This window comes from Anabrus simplex, chromosome 4 (assembly GCF_040414725.1).
Source record: "Anabrus simplex isolate iqAnaSimp1 chromosome 4, ASM4041472v1, whole genome shotgun sequence".
Classification (NCBI taxonomy): Eukaryota; Metazoa; Arthropoda; class Insecta; order Orthoptera; family Tettigoniidae; genus Anabrus; species Anabrus simplex.
The window spans coordinates 4063811-4076513 of record NC_090268.1 but is presented as its reverse complement, the minus strand read 5'-3'; the positions used below and the strand labels follow the sequence as shown (position 1 = coordinate 4076513).

The window sequence follows — 12703 nt, the reverse complement described above, 5'->3', positions numbered from 1 at the left end:
CCCATTAGCTTCCATATCTTCCCAACATTTACCAATCACCCTTTCGTATCCTTCAGTTCTATTCCCAACTCTCGCATTGAAATCGCCCATTAGCACTATTCTATCCTTGCTATTGACCCTGACCACGATGTCACTCAATGCTTCATAAAACTTGTCAACTTCATCCTCATCTGCACCCTCACATGGTGAATGCACGGACACAATTGTAGTCCTAATTCCTCCAACTGACAAATCTACCCACATCATTCGCTCATTTACGTGCCTAACAGAAACTATGTTGCGTGCAATGGTATTCCTGATAAAGAGCCCTACCCGAGACTCTGCCCTTCCCTTTCTAACACCCGTCAAGTACACTTTATAATCTCTTATCTCTTCCTCGTTATCTCCCCTTACCCGAATATCACTTACTCCTAGCACATCCAGATGCATCCTCTTTGCTGACTCAGCCAGTTCTACTTTCTTTCTTCCATAATCCCCATTAATATTGATAGCTCCCCATCGAATTCCATTTCGTTCCCCATGTTGTTTCCAAGGAGTCCCTCGCCTGTCAAATGGGAGTGGGACTCCGTTACTCCCATAGGTCCGAGGCTTGCTTAAAATGTTCTGAGCTCGGTAGATTCATGAAGCAGGTTGCTACCCTACTTGCACATAGTCCAAGTGAGGATCTCTCCTCTAACGGGTTATGGACCACCGGTGGATTGTATAGTCCTAGCCACCTGATCACAAGGAGGGCCAGGACTCAGAATATGTCCGAGATGCCCACTCCCATTCCTTAGCAACTGGTATCCCGACTCTCAGGACCACTTACTAGGCCACTCAGCCGTTGCCCATGGTTCTCGAACTAGGACGTGACTACAGTAACCCACAAACATGAACCACAATATGTAAATAATTAGATAATAAAGAATCTTGGTATTGTAAAGGTGGAACATTTGACTCAACCTTCAAACTAGATAGACTAGTTGGCCTTGGCTGTGTGCAGTGGGCGTACGGGACACGGGACTGTAACTGCGCAGCAGAGAGAACCTCGAGAGGCAACATTACATGCTCCGCGCCAGCAGGAATGTGCCTGTACCGAATGTGCTGTGTGGTGTGTGCCTGTGTGTAGTTATGGCCATGTCCAGCATAAAGCTGCACAGAACGTGAACGAACAGTCGGAACACTGAAATTCGCGCCCAATAATCACGTTTAAAGGCTGCTTTTAGGTTAAGATTTTTCCGGTCAATTTGAAATACACATAACACGGTTACAATGGCAGTACAGGTGTTTAAAAGTAACTAATTCAAGAACGTTTTTATTAGTTGAATGTATCGGCCTGTATTGTGAGTAATTAGGGCCAGGATAAAACTTCACGGCACGTGAGAAAGCAATAAAGTCAAAGAAATATTAATGTTTATTTATTCCACCTATTCAATACATAAAAAGTTATTTTAATTAAGACATAAAATCTGTGAATAAAATTATAGGGACATGTTTTGCCCTTATTTGAGGGCATCTTCAGCCTTAACCTCAGTCTGAAAGATAAAAAATCAAGATCCTGATTGTTCTTAATTGTGGTTGAATTTAAAAAAAATAAAATACAAATGAATGTGAGGATGATGGAGGAAATATGCTTCAAAAGGTGAGCGAGATGGTTGACAGTAGTTAAAATATTTTAAAAAATAAAGTCTTGATAAAGTCTTACAAACAAATAGTCGTAATTTATACACTTTCTTGAATGTCTTTGTCTAAAAATGTGGTAACAAGTTGCATATTGGTAGTTCTATAAGAACGCAAATTGCTACGTTGAATCTTGTGAAGTGGTGTCCTGTCTTGGTTGAGGGCGTAATAGAAAAGTATGGATCCTAAACAGTTCAAACGTCACAATAATGATGAAGAATGTTGCTCCAAGTGGAGTTTAAATACATTTTAAAGCTAGTAATGAGACGTTTCTGGCGCTCGCTCAAATTATGTTGTAGGGGCGAGGGAAATGTTTGATACTTCAAGTGGGGTTTATAATAACATATAAAGTGGTTAGAATTGTTGTAAATCTCGTGTGAAGAGATAAATCTGTAGTCTTCTTAAAGCACGAGTGAAGAAGAGTGCTCAATGTTAAGCGCATCTAGCAGGAAGTTACACATAGAGGATGCTGCCCTTACGTTTTTTTTTTAAGCAGTTAAATGACAATAGCTCCGATTTGGCTCCTAAATTCAAGATACATTTACAAAAGCGCATGAAAGATCGCCGAAGAAATGAGTTGAGTGGTGTATTATGCTGCCTACGAAATCATCATAGTGACAATGTGGCGTCGGCGTAAGTCCGAGCAAAGTCCTGATCAAAATCCAGATTGTTTCTTTAATTGAGAGATTTAATGGTAAAAAAGGTGACAAAGAGGAAGAACAAAATATGCAAGTCGAGCCTACAAATACAGAAAAAAATTATTTGACGCTCAAAGAAAAGCTTCAACTGGAAATAGAAAACAGTATGAAAATTATGTCTTCTGAAGCATTAAATGAAAATGAATTTTCCAGAATTGTTAAGAAGGAAATGAACCTATACGGTCTTCAAATTCTTCTCAGAGCTATAACCTAGAGCAGGCTTATAAGTATTTACTAATGATTCCTCCAACTTCCATCGAACCTGAACGCGCTTTCTCAGCAGCTGTATATATGTGCAACAAATTGAGAAGCAGACTTGGTGATGAGACACTGGATGCGTTGTTTCTCGGATCATATTTTCACAATTCAAATTAGAATGTTCCTACTAAATTAGTTTTCTTTATATTTACGAGAAATGTGGCTGATTAATGTTATTTTTAAATACTTTTTGCTAAGAAACGTTCTACCTACTTATTATGTTGTTACATGAAAGTCGTCTGTTTAGTCTATGTTCAGAGAGATTGTTGTTAATTTCCAAAGTTTATTTGCATAGTTTGTTACACAAGGGTTTTTCTTAAATTTTAGTTTAGAGATCTCACGATTCTTGGAAAAAATTTTAACGTAGAGACTGAGGGCCTGTACTACGACAGTCAGATAAAAGTGCGGTATAAATTTATTTGGCAGTTTGGACATTTATCTGGAAATTCGGTTGAAAACGCGTACTACGACTTTCGTTTATGCGCAATCTGGGAAAATATTCTCGAGTATAGCTATGCCGAAGTTGGAGAGGCTGTTAACGCTCTTATCTGGGACTTCGCTCCTATCGGGGACGCTACTGTAAAGAATCAAGATGGCTACTCATCGAGATGAATCTACATCTGCATAATGCTGTGCGAAATTAAGTTGTTACAATGTAATCTATGTATATATTTATAAAGTATGTCATGCCCCCTGTCCAGCTATCACAGAATTTTTAAAGATTTCGCAAGCTAGCAAGTTGTTGTTACGGAGTATATCAGTAGCACACAAGCAATCAACCGTAAGCTTCATGGGTAGCCGTGGTCGTTAGGGCAACATAGTTTCCTGCTAAGCAGTTTTTCGTGGGTTCGAGTCCCAATAGTCTGACACATATTTTTACCTTGTAAATGGTAGTCGGTAGGGTACTAGAGGTGATAGTACACGTTTCCTAATCATTAAAATGCGTGTCAAAAGCGTGGGTTCTATTCCAAATCTATCCGCGACGCACATATGGAGTAAAGGTATACGACGTTGTTCATGACGATTCTTCCGTCGAATGAGAATGTTAAGGAGGTTATATTTCTTTTACTTCATAACAACTTGCTACAAAAGTATTTACGCTAAAGTGAGATACCGGTAAATGCTTGCCAGTTAGCTAATCTCACATTGTATTGAAAAAAAAGAAACTAACTACTTATTCAATGAGCAAACAATAAATTGAATTAATAATAAAATTAATGATCCCACGCTGCATCAGTGGCATTAATTACGAATATAAACTTTACTTTAGTCGTAACGCGCAACCACGTAAATAGTACTAGACAAAAAGGATACATAACCTGAATCTTAACTTTTGCGTCCAGGTGTAAGTCTTTTTATTTTCTGTAACAGTTTCAGTATCGTTATACAGTTAATTAATTTTAACATTTCTTCGTATGTGTATATTTCAGTCCTAATTCTGTTTTTGACCTGGACTTCCACATTATAGCTTAATAAGAGTCTGATATTGGATTCTAATAATACAATTTCAAAAGGAATAGAGCTAAACAAACGAAAACACCAGGGAACACGTATACCACCGCGCTAAATTTCACTATATTTCCAGTAACCTTATTACCAACCCAGTAAAAATGTTACTGCATCTTCCGCATTACAATACCGACGTTAAAATCCGTTGGTAGTACGCAAGAAAATATTTAACTTCTAGTTTGCAAAACTGCAGCCTACGTATCTGGCTGTTTATCTGACAGTCGTAGTACAGGCCCTGAGTGATTTTAAATCTGGTTGGTTAGAGTGATTAGATTATCTAGGTGTATACGATAAAATATGTTGATTTTGTCTATATTTTGATTTGCTGATTAAACAGCTGATATCTGTAAGATTTTATTATTTTTTATTTGTAACCCTCAATCCCGGGATAATCCCAGGACTGACCAAGTGTAATCCCGGGATTAGAAATAAGGGCCGGGATTGAATTCCCTAGTTACAACCTTTTTGCCCAGAGGTATTCATTATGTTGTTCAGGTTGAGTGTACTACTGATGAATCGATATTTAAGAATCATACCAAAATAATCTTGATAAGCACCTGTTAATGCTATGTAGTTTAGCAGATTTGTGAACAATTTATCCTGCAAGAACAACTGTCAGACATCTATTGAATCATAGACAAATAAAACTTTTAAGAATGCAAGATTTCATTTATACCTTCAGACATGGTACAACTGACACATTCAGTATTCATAATCATTTTGCTAGTTACCATGACCAATATACAGTGGACATTGTAACCATACCTAAACCCAGTTTCTAGATGTTCTCTACCAAACAAGTTTGCTCACTGCATTGAAGCACAGCCAGTTATCACTGCAGGTGGGTCTGAATCCTCTGTCGGCCATCCTCAAAATAGTTTTCCACTTCAACCCCAGGAAAAATGAAGTGGCATATGGCTTTTAGTGCCAGGAGTGTCCGAGGACAAGTTCGGCTCACCAGATGCAGGTCTTTTGATTTGACGCCCGTAGGCGATCTGCGCATCGTGATGAGGATGAAATGATGATGAATACGACACATACACCCAGTCCCCGTGGCAGCGAAATTAACCAATTATGGTTAAAATTCCTGACCCCGCCGGAAATTGAATCCCAGACCCCTGTGACCAAAGGCCAGCACACTAACCATTTAGCCATGGAGCCGGACTCAACCCCAGTAAATGCCTGGATGGTACCTTTCTCAAGACCATTGCCACTTCCTTCCCATTCCTAACTTGTACAGTTACACCTACACCCACAGACGTCCTCACACAGCAGTACATTAGTAAACTGAAAATGTAGCTGCAGAACTAGCAATCATGTCCTTGGACACACATGCCATATGCTTAAAAAAGAAAAACTTTCAACCTCTGACTGAAGTCCTTATTTTGCCTGAAGATGCATACTGTCTATTTTTTTAAATAACTATTATAAACTATAATAACTACCTTAAAACTGGAGAGAGGGTGTGTGTGGGTGTGTGTGTGTGTGTGTCATAAATTTTTAGAATTTAAAGATGCTTTTCAGTTTTTATATTCTTCAAGCAGACAATGATACATTATGCATATTTTCATCAAATTCAGAATTTCATCATCACATTTCTTGCTAGTGTCTGTCATGGATAGCGCTTCAAAGAATATTTGTATATATTAACTAATTTGATGACCTACAGAATAACCCGTAAGATCAAGAAAAGCTGCGTGAACTTCCTAGTTGGTCGACACAGTTACAACATTCTCTGACTTAACAAGAAAACCAATGATACGATTAAATCAATTTGGCGCTCTGAGGGCAAAGTACCATCAGTAACTTTAGTGATTGGATATTGAGCCTTCACTAGTGTAACTTAGATTTATATCCAAGCCCGAATCGCCGCCTTCTTGGGCCTTCGGCAAGAAGAAAAATGTAAGGTCATTTACCGTATTTTCTTATGTTCAATAGTATTAGTAGTAAATAATAATATCACTGATTTTGAAATCCCAAGTAATTCCACTGGTGGATATGAAGGTACTTTTTCAAAACATTAGTATTACAGCACACACTCGTCTCCATAGCGTAACTTTTGATATAGTAAATTATGTGTTATGGTTGGTACTCATCAATCTCCCACAGGACATACGAAAATATCCCTTTATTAAATTGCAGCATTCCAGCCTGTAAGTTGAGATTATGGTGACCCCAAGGATACGGCAGGTTGGGGACTTGGGTTCAGATTTTTCGGGAGCTTAATCTTAGAAATAACAAGATCAACTTTACACACACACTTTGCCAATAGATAGGCACACATTATACATTTACAAATTATACAATTGAGTAACCTGATACACTTATAGCTCTTGGTTAGATAGTCTTTCTCATAGTCCTTGACTATCCAGTTCATTTACACTCTGTAATATAATAAGATCAGCCCTACAAAAATTTGGTAATTTTGATTGAAAATTTCTTCTTCCATCTGCGTCGGCTTCTTTCTTGACTTCTTCTCTGCGCCCACGATACCGTAGTCGCATTGAGTGATGCAATGGTGGAGTATTTTCTTGGGGTTTGATATTAAAACATTATTTGAATGTCCAGAAAACTTGTAAGCCCATGGAAACTTTGCAAAATATATCAGACTGGGTGATGGAATGCCTACACTTGCATTTTTATGCTGAGCCCCAATTTTGAAACCCGCACTCAGCCTGGCCCACTTAGGGAATTGTGGAAATTTTCTATTTTTCTAGAAATCCCGAGGGCATCAACTTCTGTAGTAGCAAGTTTTAAGTTTGTAAGATGTCTGGAAATGCCTCATTAATTCATGTTTACTTTCATTTTTATACTTTTGTACTGGTCACTTCACATAAAGTTCCATTAACATCTCAAAAATTTCCCTGAACATTTTCTTGGGGTTTGACATTAAAACTTAATATGGACTTTCAGGAAACACTTAAGCCCATGAAAACTATAGGTCATTGCTTTGGAAAAATATATTTGACTGAGTGAAAGAAATGCTCCCAATTTAAAAACTCCCAGCTTAGCCCCCTTGGAATTTCGGAATTTTCAATTTTTCTAAGGTTCCTGAGGTCATCAGCTTCTCTGGTACCAAGTTTTAAGTTTCAAGATGCCTGGCAATGCCTCATTAATTCATATCTATTTTCTTTTTTATACCTTCATATAGTTAGATAGCAACAGATTGGCCCACTCATGTATATAGATGTACTGCAGCACTCGCAGTACACTTTCCAAGGTTTCGATTGGTTCACAAAACTTTTGCTCATAAGCATTATCAACAGTGTGCTTTGTTCACAATCATTACGTAAGTAACTCATAGCTTAGCACTGAAATGAACTACTATAATCAACAAAACGTAATTAAGTTTTCATTTTAGGATTACGTAATATTTTTACTGACTCATGTCAGGCACTGAACATTTGTTCAGTTTCTCTTTTTTTTTTAAGAATAAGAGAATAGGTGCCCCTGGTGGTTTGTCAGTTTTGCAGTTGTGTTAATACCACCCTGGTGATATAATAATAGAAAATGAGAAATTGACTGTTCCAGTATCATACAATTTTAATGTGATATACATTGTGTGAAATAACTATTTATAAATGTAAATACGCATCATTTATTGGTGTGTATCAGTCAAGGCCCTCATCAAAGATGAAACTGTATTATGCACCAGGGTCCATTATGCATCCATAAGTTCATAAGCCTCCTCTGCGAACCATGTGACCTTGCCGCGGTGGGGAGGCTTGCGTGTCCCAATGATGCAGGTGCAACCGTATCGGATGGGTTGAGAGACCAGACTAACGAATGGTTATTCGAAAGGGGGGTAGCAGCCTTTCGGTAGTTGCAAGGGCGGCAGTCTAGATGATTGACTGATACGGCCTTGTAATAATACTCAACATGGCTTAGCTGTGTTGATACTGCTACACGGCTGAAAGCAACGGGAAACTACAGCCGTAATTACCTCCCGAGGACATGCAGCTCTCTCTGTATGAATGATGTACTGATGATGGCTTCCTCCCGGATAAAATATTCCAGAGGTAAACTAGTCCCCCATTCGGATCTCCGGGTGGGGACTACACGTGAGGGGGCGACCATCAGGAAGATGGATACTGACATTCTGCGAGTCGGAGCGTGGAATGTTAGAAGTTTGAATCATTGTGGTAGGTTAGAGAATCTGAAAAGGGAGATGGATAGGCTAAAGTTGGATGTAGTTGGTATAAGTGAAGTACGTTGGCAGGAAGAACAAAATTTTTGGTTAGGCAACTACCGAATTATCAACACAAAATCAAACAGGGAAATGCAGGAGTTGGTTTAATAATGAATAAGAAAATAGGGCAGCGAGTCAGCTACTACGACCAGCATAGTGAAAGAATTATTGTCGTCAAGATACACCAAACCAATGCCCACCACAATAGTGCAGGTCTATATGCCTACTAGTTCAGCGGATGATGAAGAAATCGAAAGAATATATGAGGAGATAGAAGATTTAATACAATATGTAAAAGGTGACGAGAATCTAATTGTGATGGGAGACTGGAATGCAGTGGTAGGCCAAGGAAGAGAAAGTAGTACAGTGGAAGAATTCGGATTGGGACAAAGGAACGAAAGAGGAAGTCGGCTGGTTGAATTCTGCACTGATCATAATTTAGTCCTTGCCAATACTTGGTTCAAACACCACAAACAACGGCTGTATACATGGACGAGACCTGGAGACACTGGAAGGTATCAAATAGACTTCATTATGATTAGGCAGAGATTCAGAAACCAGGTGTTGGATTGCAAAACTTTCCCAGGAGCAGACGTGGATTCTGACCACAACTTGTTGGTCATGAAATGCCATCTGAAGTTGAAGAAATAGAAGAAAGGAAAGAATGCAAAAAGGTGGGATCTAGACAAGTTGAAAGAAAAGAGTGTGAGGGATTGTTTCAAGGAACATGTTGAAAAAGGACTAAATGAAAAGGCTGAAGGAAACACTATAGAAGAAGAGTGGAGAGTCATGAAAAATGAAGTCAGTAGGGCTGCTGAAGAGATGTTAGGAAGGAAGAAAACATCAACTAAGAATCAGTGGATAACTCAGGAGATACTAGACCTGATTGATGAACGACGAAAATACAAGAATGCTAGAAATGAAGAGGGCAGAAAAGAATACAGGCGATTAAAGAATCAAGTGGATAGAAAGTGCAAGGTAGCTAAGGAAGAATGGCTGAAGGAGAAGTGCAAGGATGTCGAAGGCTATATGGTCCTGGGAAAGGTAGATGCTGCATACAGGAAAATCAAGGAAACCTTTGGAGAAAGGAAATCTAGGTGTATGAATATTAAGAGCTCGGATGGAAAGCCACTTTTAGGGAAAGACAAAGCAGAAAGATGGCAGGAGCATAGCCAACAGTTGTATCAAGGTAAAGATGTAGATAATTTGGCTCTGGAACATGAAGAGGCTGTTGATGCTGATGAAATGGGAGACCCAATTTTGAGGTCAGAGTTTGACAGAGCTGTGAGTGACCTAAATAGGAACAAGGCACCTGGAATTGATGACATTCCCTCTGAATTACTGACTGCCTTAGGAGAAACCAGCATCGCAAGGTTATTTTATTTAGTGTGCAAGATGTATGAGACAGGAGAAGTCCCATCTAATTTTCGGCAGAATGTTGTTATACCTATTCCCAAGAAAGCCGGTGCTGACAGGTGTGAAAACTACCGCACCATTAGTTTAGTATCTCATGCCTGCAAAATTTTAACACTTATTATTTACAGAAGAATGGAAAAACAAGTTGAAGCTGAGTTGGGAGAAGATCAATTTGGCTTCAGAAGAAATGTAGGAACACGTGAACCAATCCTGACTTTACGTCTGATCTTAGAGGTTCGAATCAAGGAGGACAAGCCCACGTACATGGCATTCATAGATCTAGAAAAGGCATTCGATAATGTTGATTGGACCAAGCTATTTATGATTCTGAAGATGATAGGGATCAGATACCGAGAACGAAGAATTATCTACAATCTGTATAAAAATCAGTCTGCAGTGATAAGAATCGAGGGCTTTGAAAAAGAAGCAGCAATCCAGAAAGGAGTGAGGCAAGGCTGCAGTTTTTCCTCTCTCCTTTTCAATGTTTACATAGAACAGGCAGTAAAGGAAATCAAAGAGAAATTTGGAAAGGGAATCACAGTCCAAGGAGAGAAAATCAAAACCTGGAATTTTGCCGATGATACTGTTATTTTATCTGAGACTGCAGAAGATCTCGAAGCTGCTGAATGGTATGGATGAAGTCTTGGGTAAGGAGTACAAGATGAAAATAAATAAGTCCAAAACAAAAGTAATGGAGTGCAGTCGAACGAAGGCAGGTGATGTAGGAAATATTAGATTAGGAAAGGAAGTAGATGAATATTGTTACTTGGGTAGTAAAATAACTAACGATGGCAGAAGTAAGGAGGACATAAAATGCAGACTAGCACAAGCAAGGAAGAGCTTTCTTAAGAAAAGAAATGTGCTCACTTCAAACATTGATATCGGAATTAGAAATATGTTTTTGAAGACTTTTGTGTGGAGCGTGGCATTGTATGGAAGTGAAACATGGACGATAACTAGCTCAGAAAGAAAGAGAATAGAAGCTTTTGAAATGTGGTGCTACAGAAGAATGCTGAAGGCGAGATGGATAGATCGAATCACGAATGAAGAGATACTGAATCGAATTGGTGAGAGGAGGTTGATTTGGCTAAATTTGACGAGAAGAAGAGATAGAATGATAGGACACATCTTAAGACACCCAGGACTTGTTCAATTGGTTTTTGAAGGAAGTGTGGGAGGTAAGAACGGTAGGGGTAGACCAAGGTATGAATATGGCAAGCAGATTAGAGCAGATGTAGGATGAAATAGTTACGTAGAAAGGAAAAGGTTAGCACAGGACGGGGTGGCATGGAGGGCTGCATCAAACCAGTCTATGGACTGATGACTCAAACACAAAGTTCATAAGAAACATGTTTATGGGATGATGATTAAAAGAAAAGTAACATGAAATTCCACATCCATGAGAAAGTCTCTTGCTCAGGTTGTTCAGTGAGAATGTGTCTTGGTCCAACTGAGATTATTGCTTATAATAAAACGGTGATGGCCCCCTTTTGCTGTTCAGGGTTCTGATAGATGTTAATCAGTTGATGTGTTAGACTTCTCATGATGTTTTCTCTTTGCAGACTTCGACACACTTAACCTGCAATTGGATGAACTAAATTCAGCACTAGACCAACTGGAACAGAAGAATGACCTTATCCATGCTCAGCTGGTTGACCTACTGCAGTCAAACAGAGAAACTAGAGAACATTTTCAAGCAATTCTGGCTTCTTTCGAAATAACTCGTCCTCAAGGGTAGCTTTAGAGTTTGCTACCATGACTTTATAGCCATTCCACTGATAAGTAGACCAAACACCTGTATTCTTTAGTTCAAAAATATAAATATTTTAACTGTATGTACTGTTCTTGAATAATTGAATATGCTTGCAATACATGAGTCAAACTCTTTGATGCTACCACTTGTATCCTCTTGAATTAATCTTGGTGCATGGAACTCATATTTTTGAGCTTTGCTGTGGGAATTTTGGGGTGTCTTCTTTCTAAATATCTGCTAGAAAAGTAATGTTTTTATCATTTACATGTTTTAATGCTTGCATAATTAGATCCAGACAAGACTTTTGACATCTTCAGGTTCAGAATGAGTTACCATTGCCTTTTAATTCAACTAGTTCCTGAGGTCTAGATTTTAAGATATTGCTTTTCTGGGTTTTATCAGTTTGTAACCAATTTTCTCTTCATTTTAAAAAATGACTTCAAGAAAAGTAATTCTTTAATGGAGAAACCTATTGCAGAATATTAAGTTACCTTGCACAAAGGATTAATAGGGATCACACTAAGTGAACTGGTTGAGAGGAGTTTCAGTGTACATTTAAACTGTACAAATACTTTGAATAAGATTTTGTCATCTCTGTAATCCAATACCTTACTACTCTCATCTGCTGCAATTATTGGCACGCTGCTGTTCACTTGGAGAAAAATATATACTTATAGTGTACAGCATCTGGTCTGCTGAAGTAAAAGTGCTGAAAATACGGTAAATCTTTTATCGTTAATGTTATAATTTTCTTTCTTGGCTCTTTGCTAGGTAGTTTGTGACGAGATTGTGTAGTGAGTTTTCAGTAGTGTAGATCAATTGCTCTTTCAGAGTCAGGTTCTACAGAATTGATCTTTAGGATGAGAGTCTTATCATCATAAAACTGTGGCTGCAAGATGAGTTTGTCTTCATTTACTTAACATGTGATGTTTAAGCAGTTCTCAGTGGGATCCATAATAAAAGGGTCCCGTTACTTATTTCTGGAAGTGTTCCTGGTCAGTGTAAAGATCTAAACATTTTTTCATCCATAGCATCTTGTATTTCTTGCAATTTAACATCGAAAGTGACAGTTTTAAAATTCATTTTAAAGTTTTCTGTCATGGAAGTATTTTGTTAATGTTATGTTTAGAAATGTATTAGTATTATTTTAGAGGTATATAAGAGAGTTAAATTGTTTAGCTGTTATATAAGTTATTTTTTAATAGTAAATGTAGGTTTTAT

At 38.3% G+C, this 12703-nt stretch overlaps 1 protein-coding gene across 1 annotated transcript in view; it reads left to right on the top strand.

Annotated features, from left to right (window-relative positions):
- The window catches only part of LOC136871570 (uncharacterized), a 58337-nt gene extending 46910 nt beyond the window's left edge, over nucleotides 1-11427 (top strand). The window contains exon 5 of the mRNA XM_067144993.2: nucleotides 11292-11427. Coding sequence (XP_067001094.2) covers nucleotides 11292-11327 — 36 coding nt within the window. The 3' untranslated portion in view covers nucleotides 11328-11427. The remainder of the gene's footprint in view (nucleotides 1-11291) is intronic.
- Nucleotides 11428-12703: the final 1276 nt, after the last annotated feature.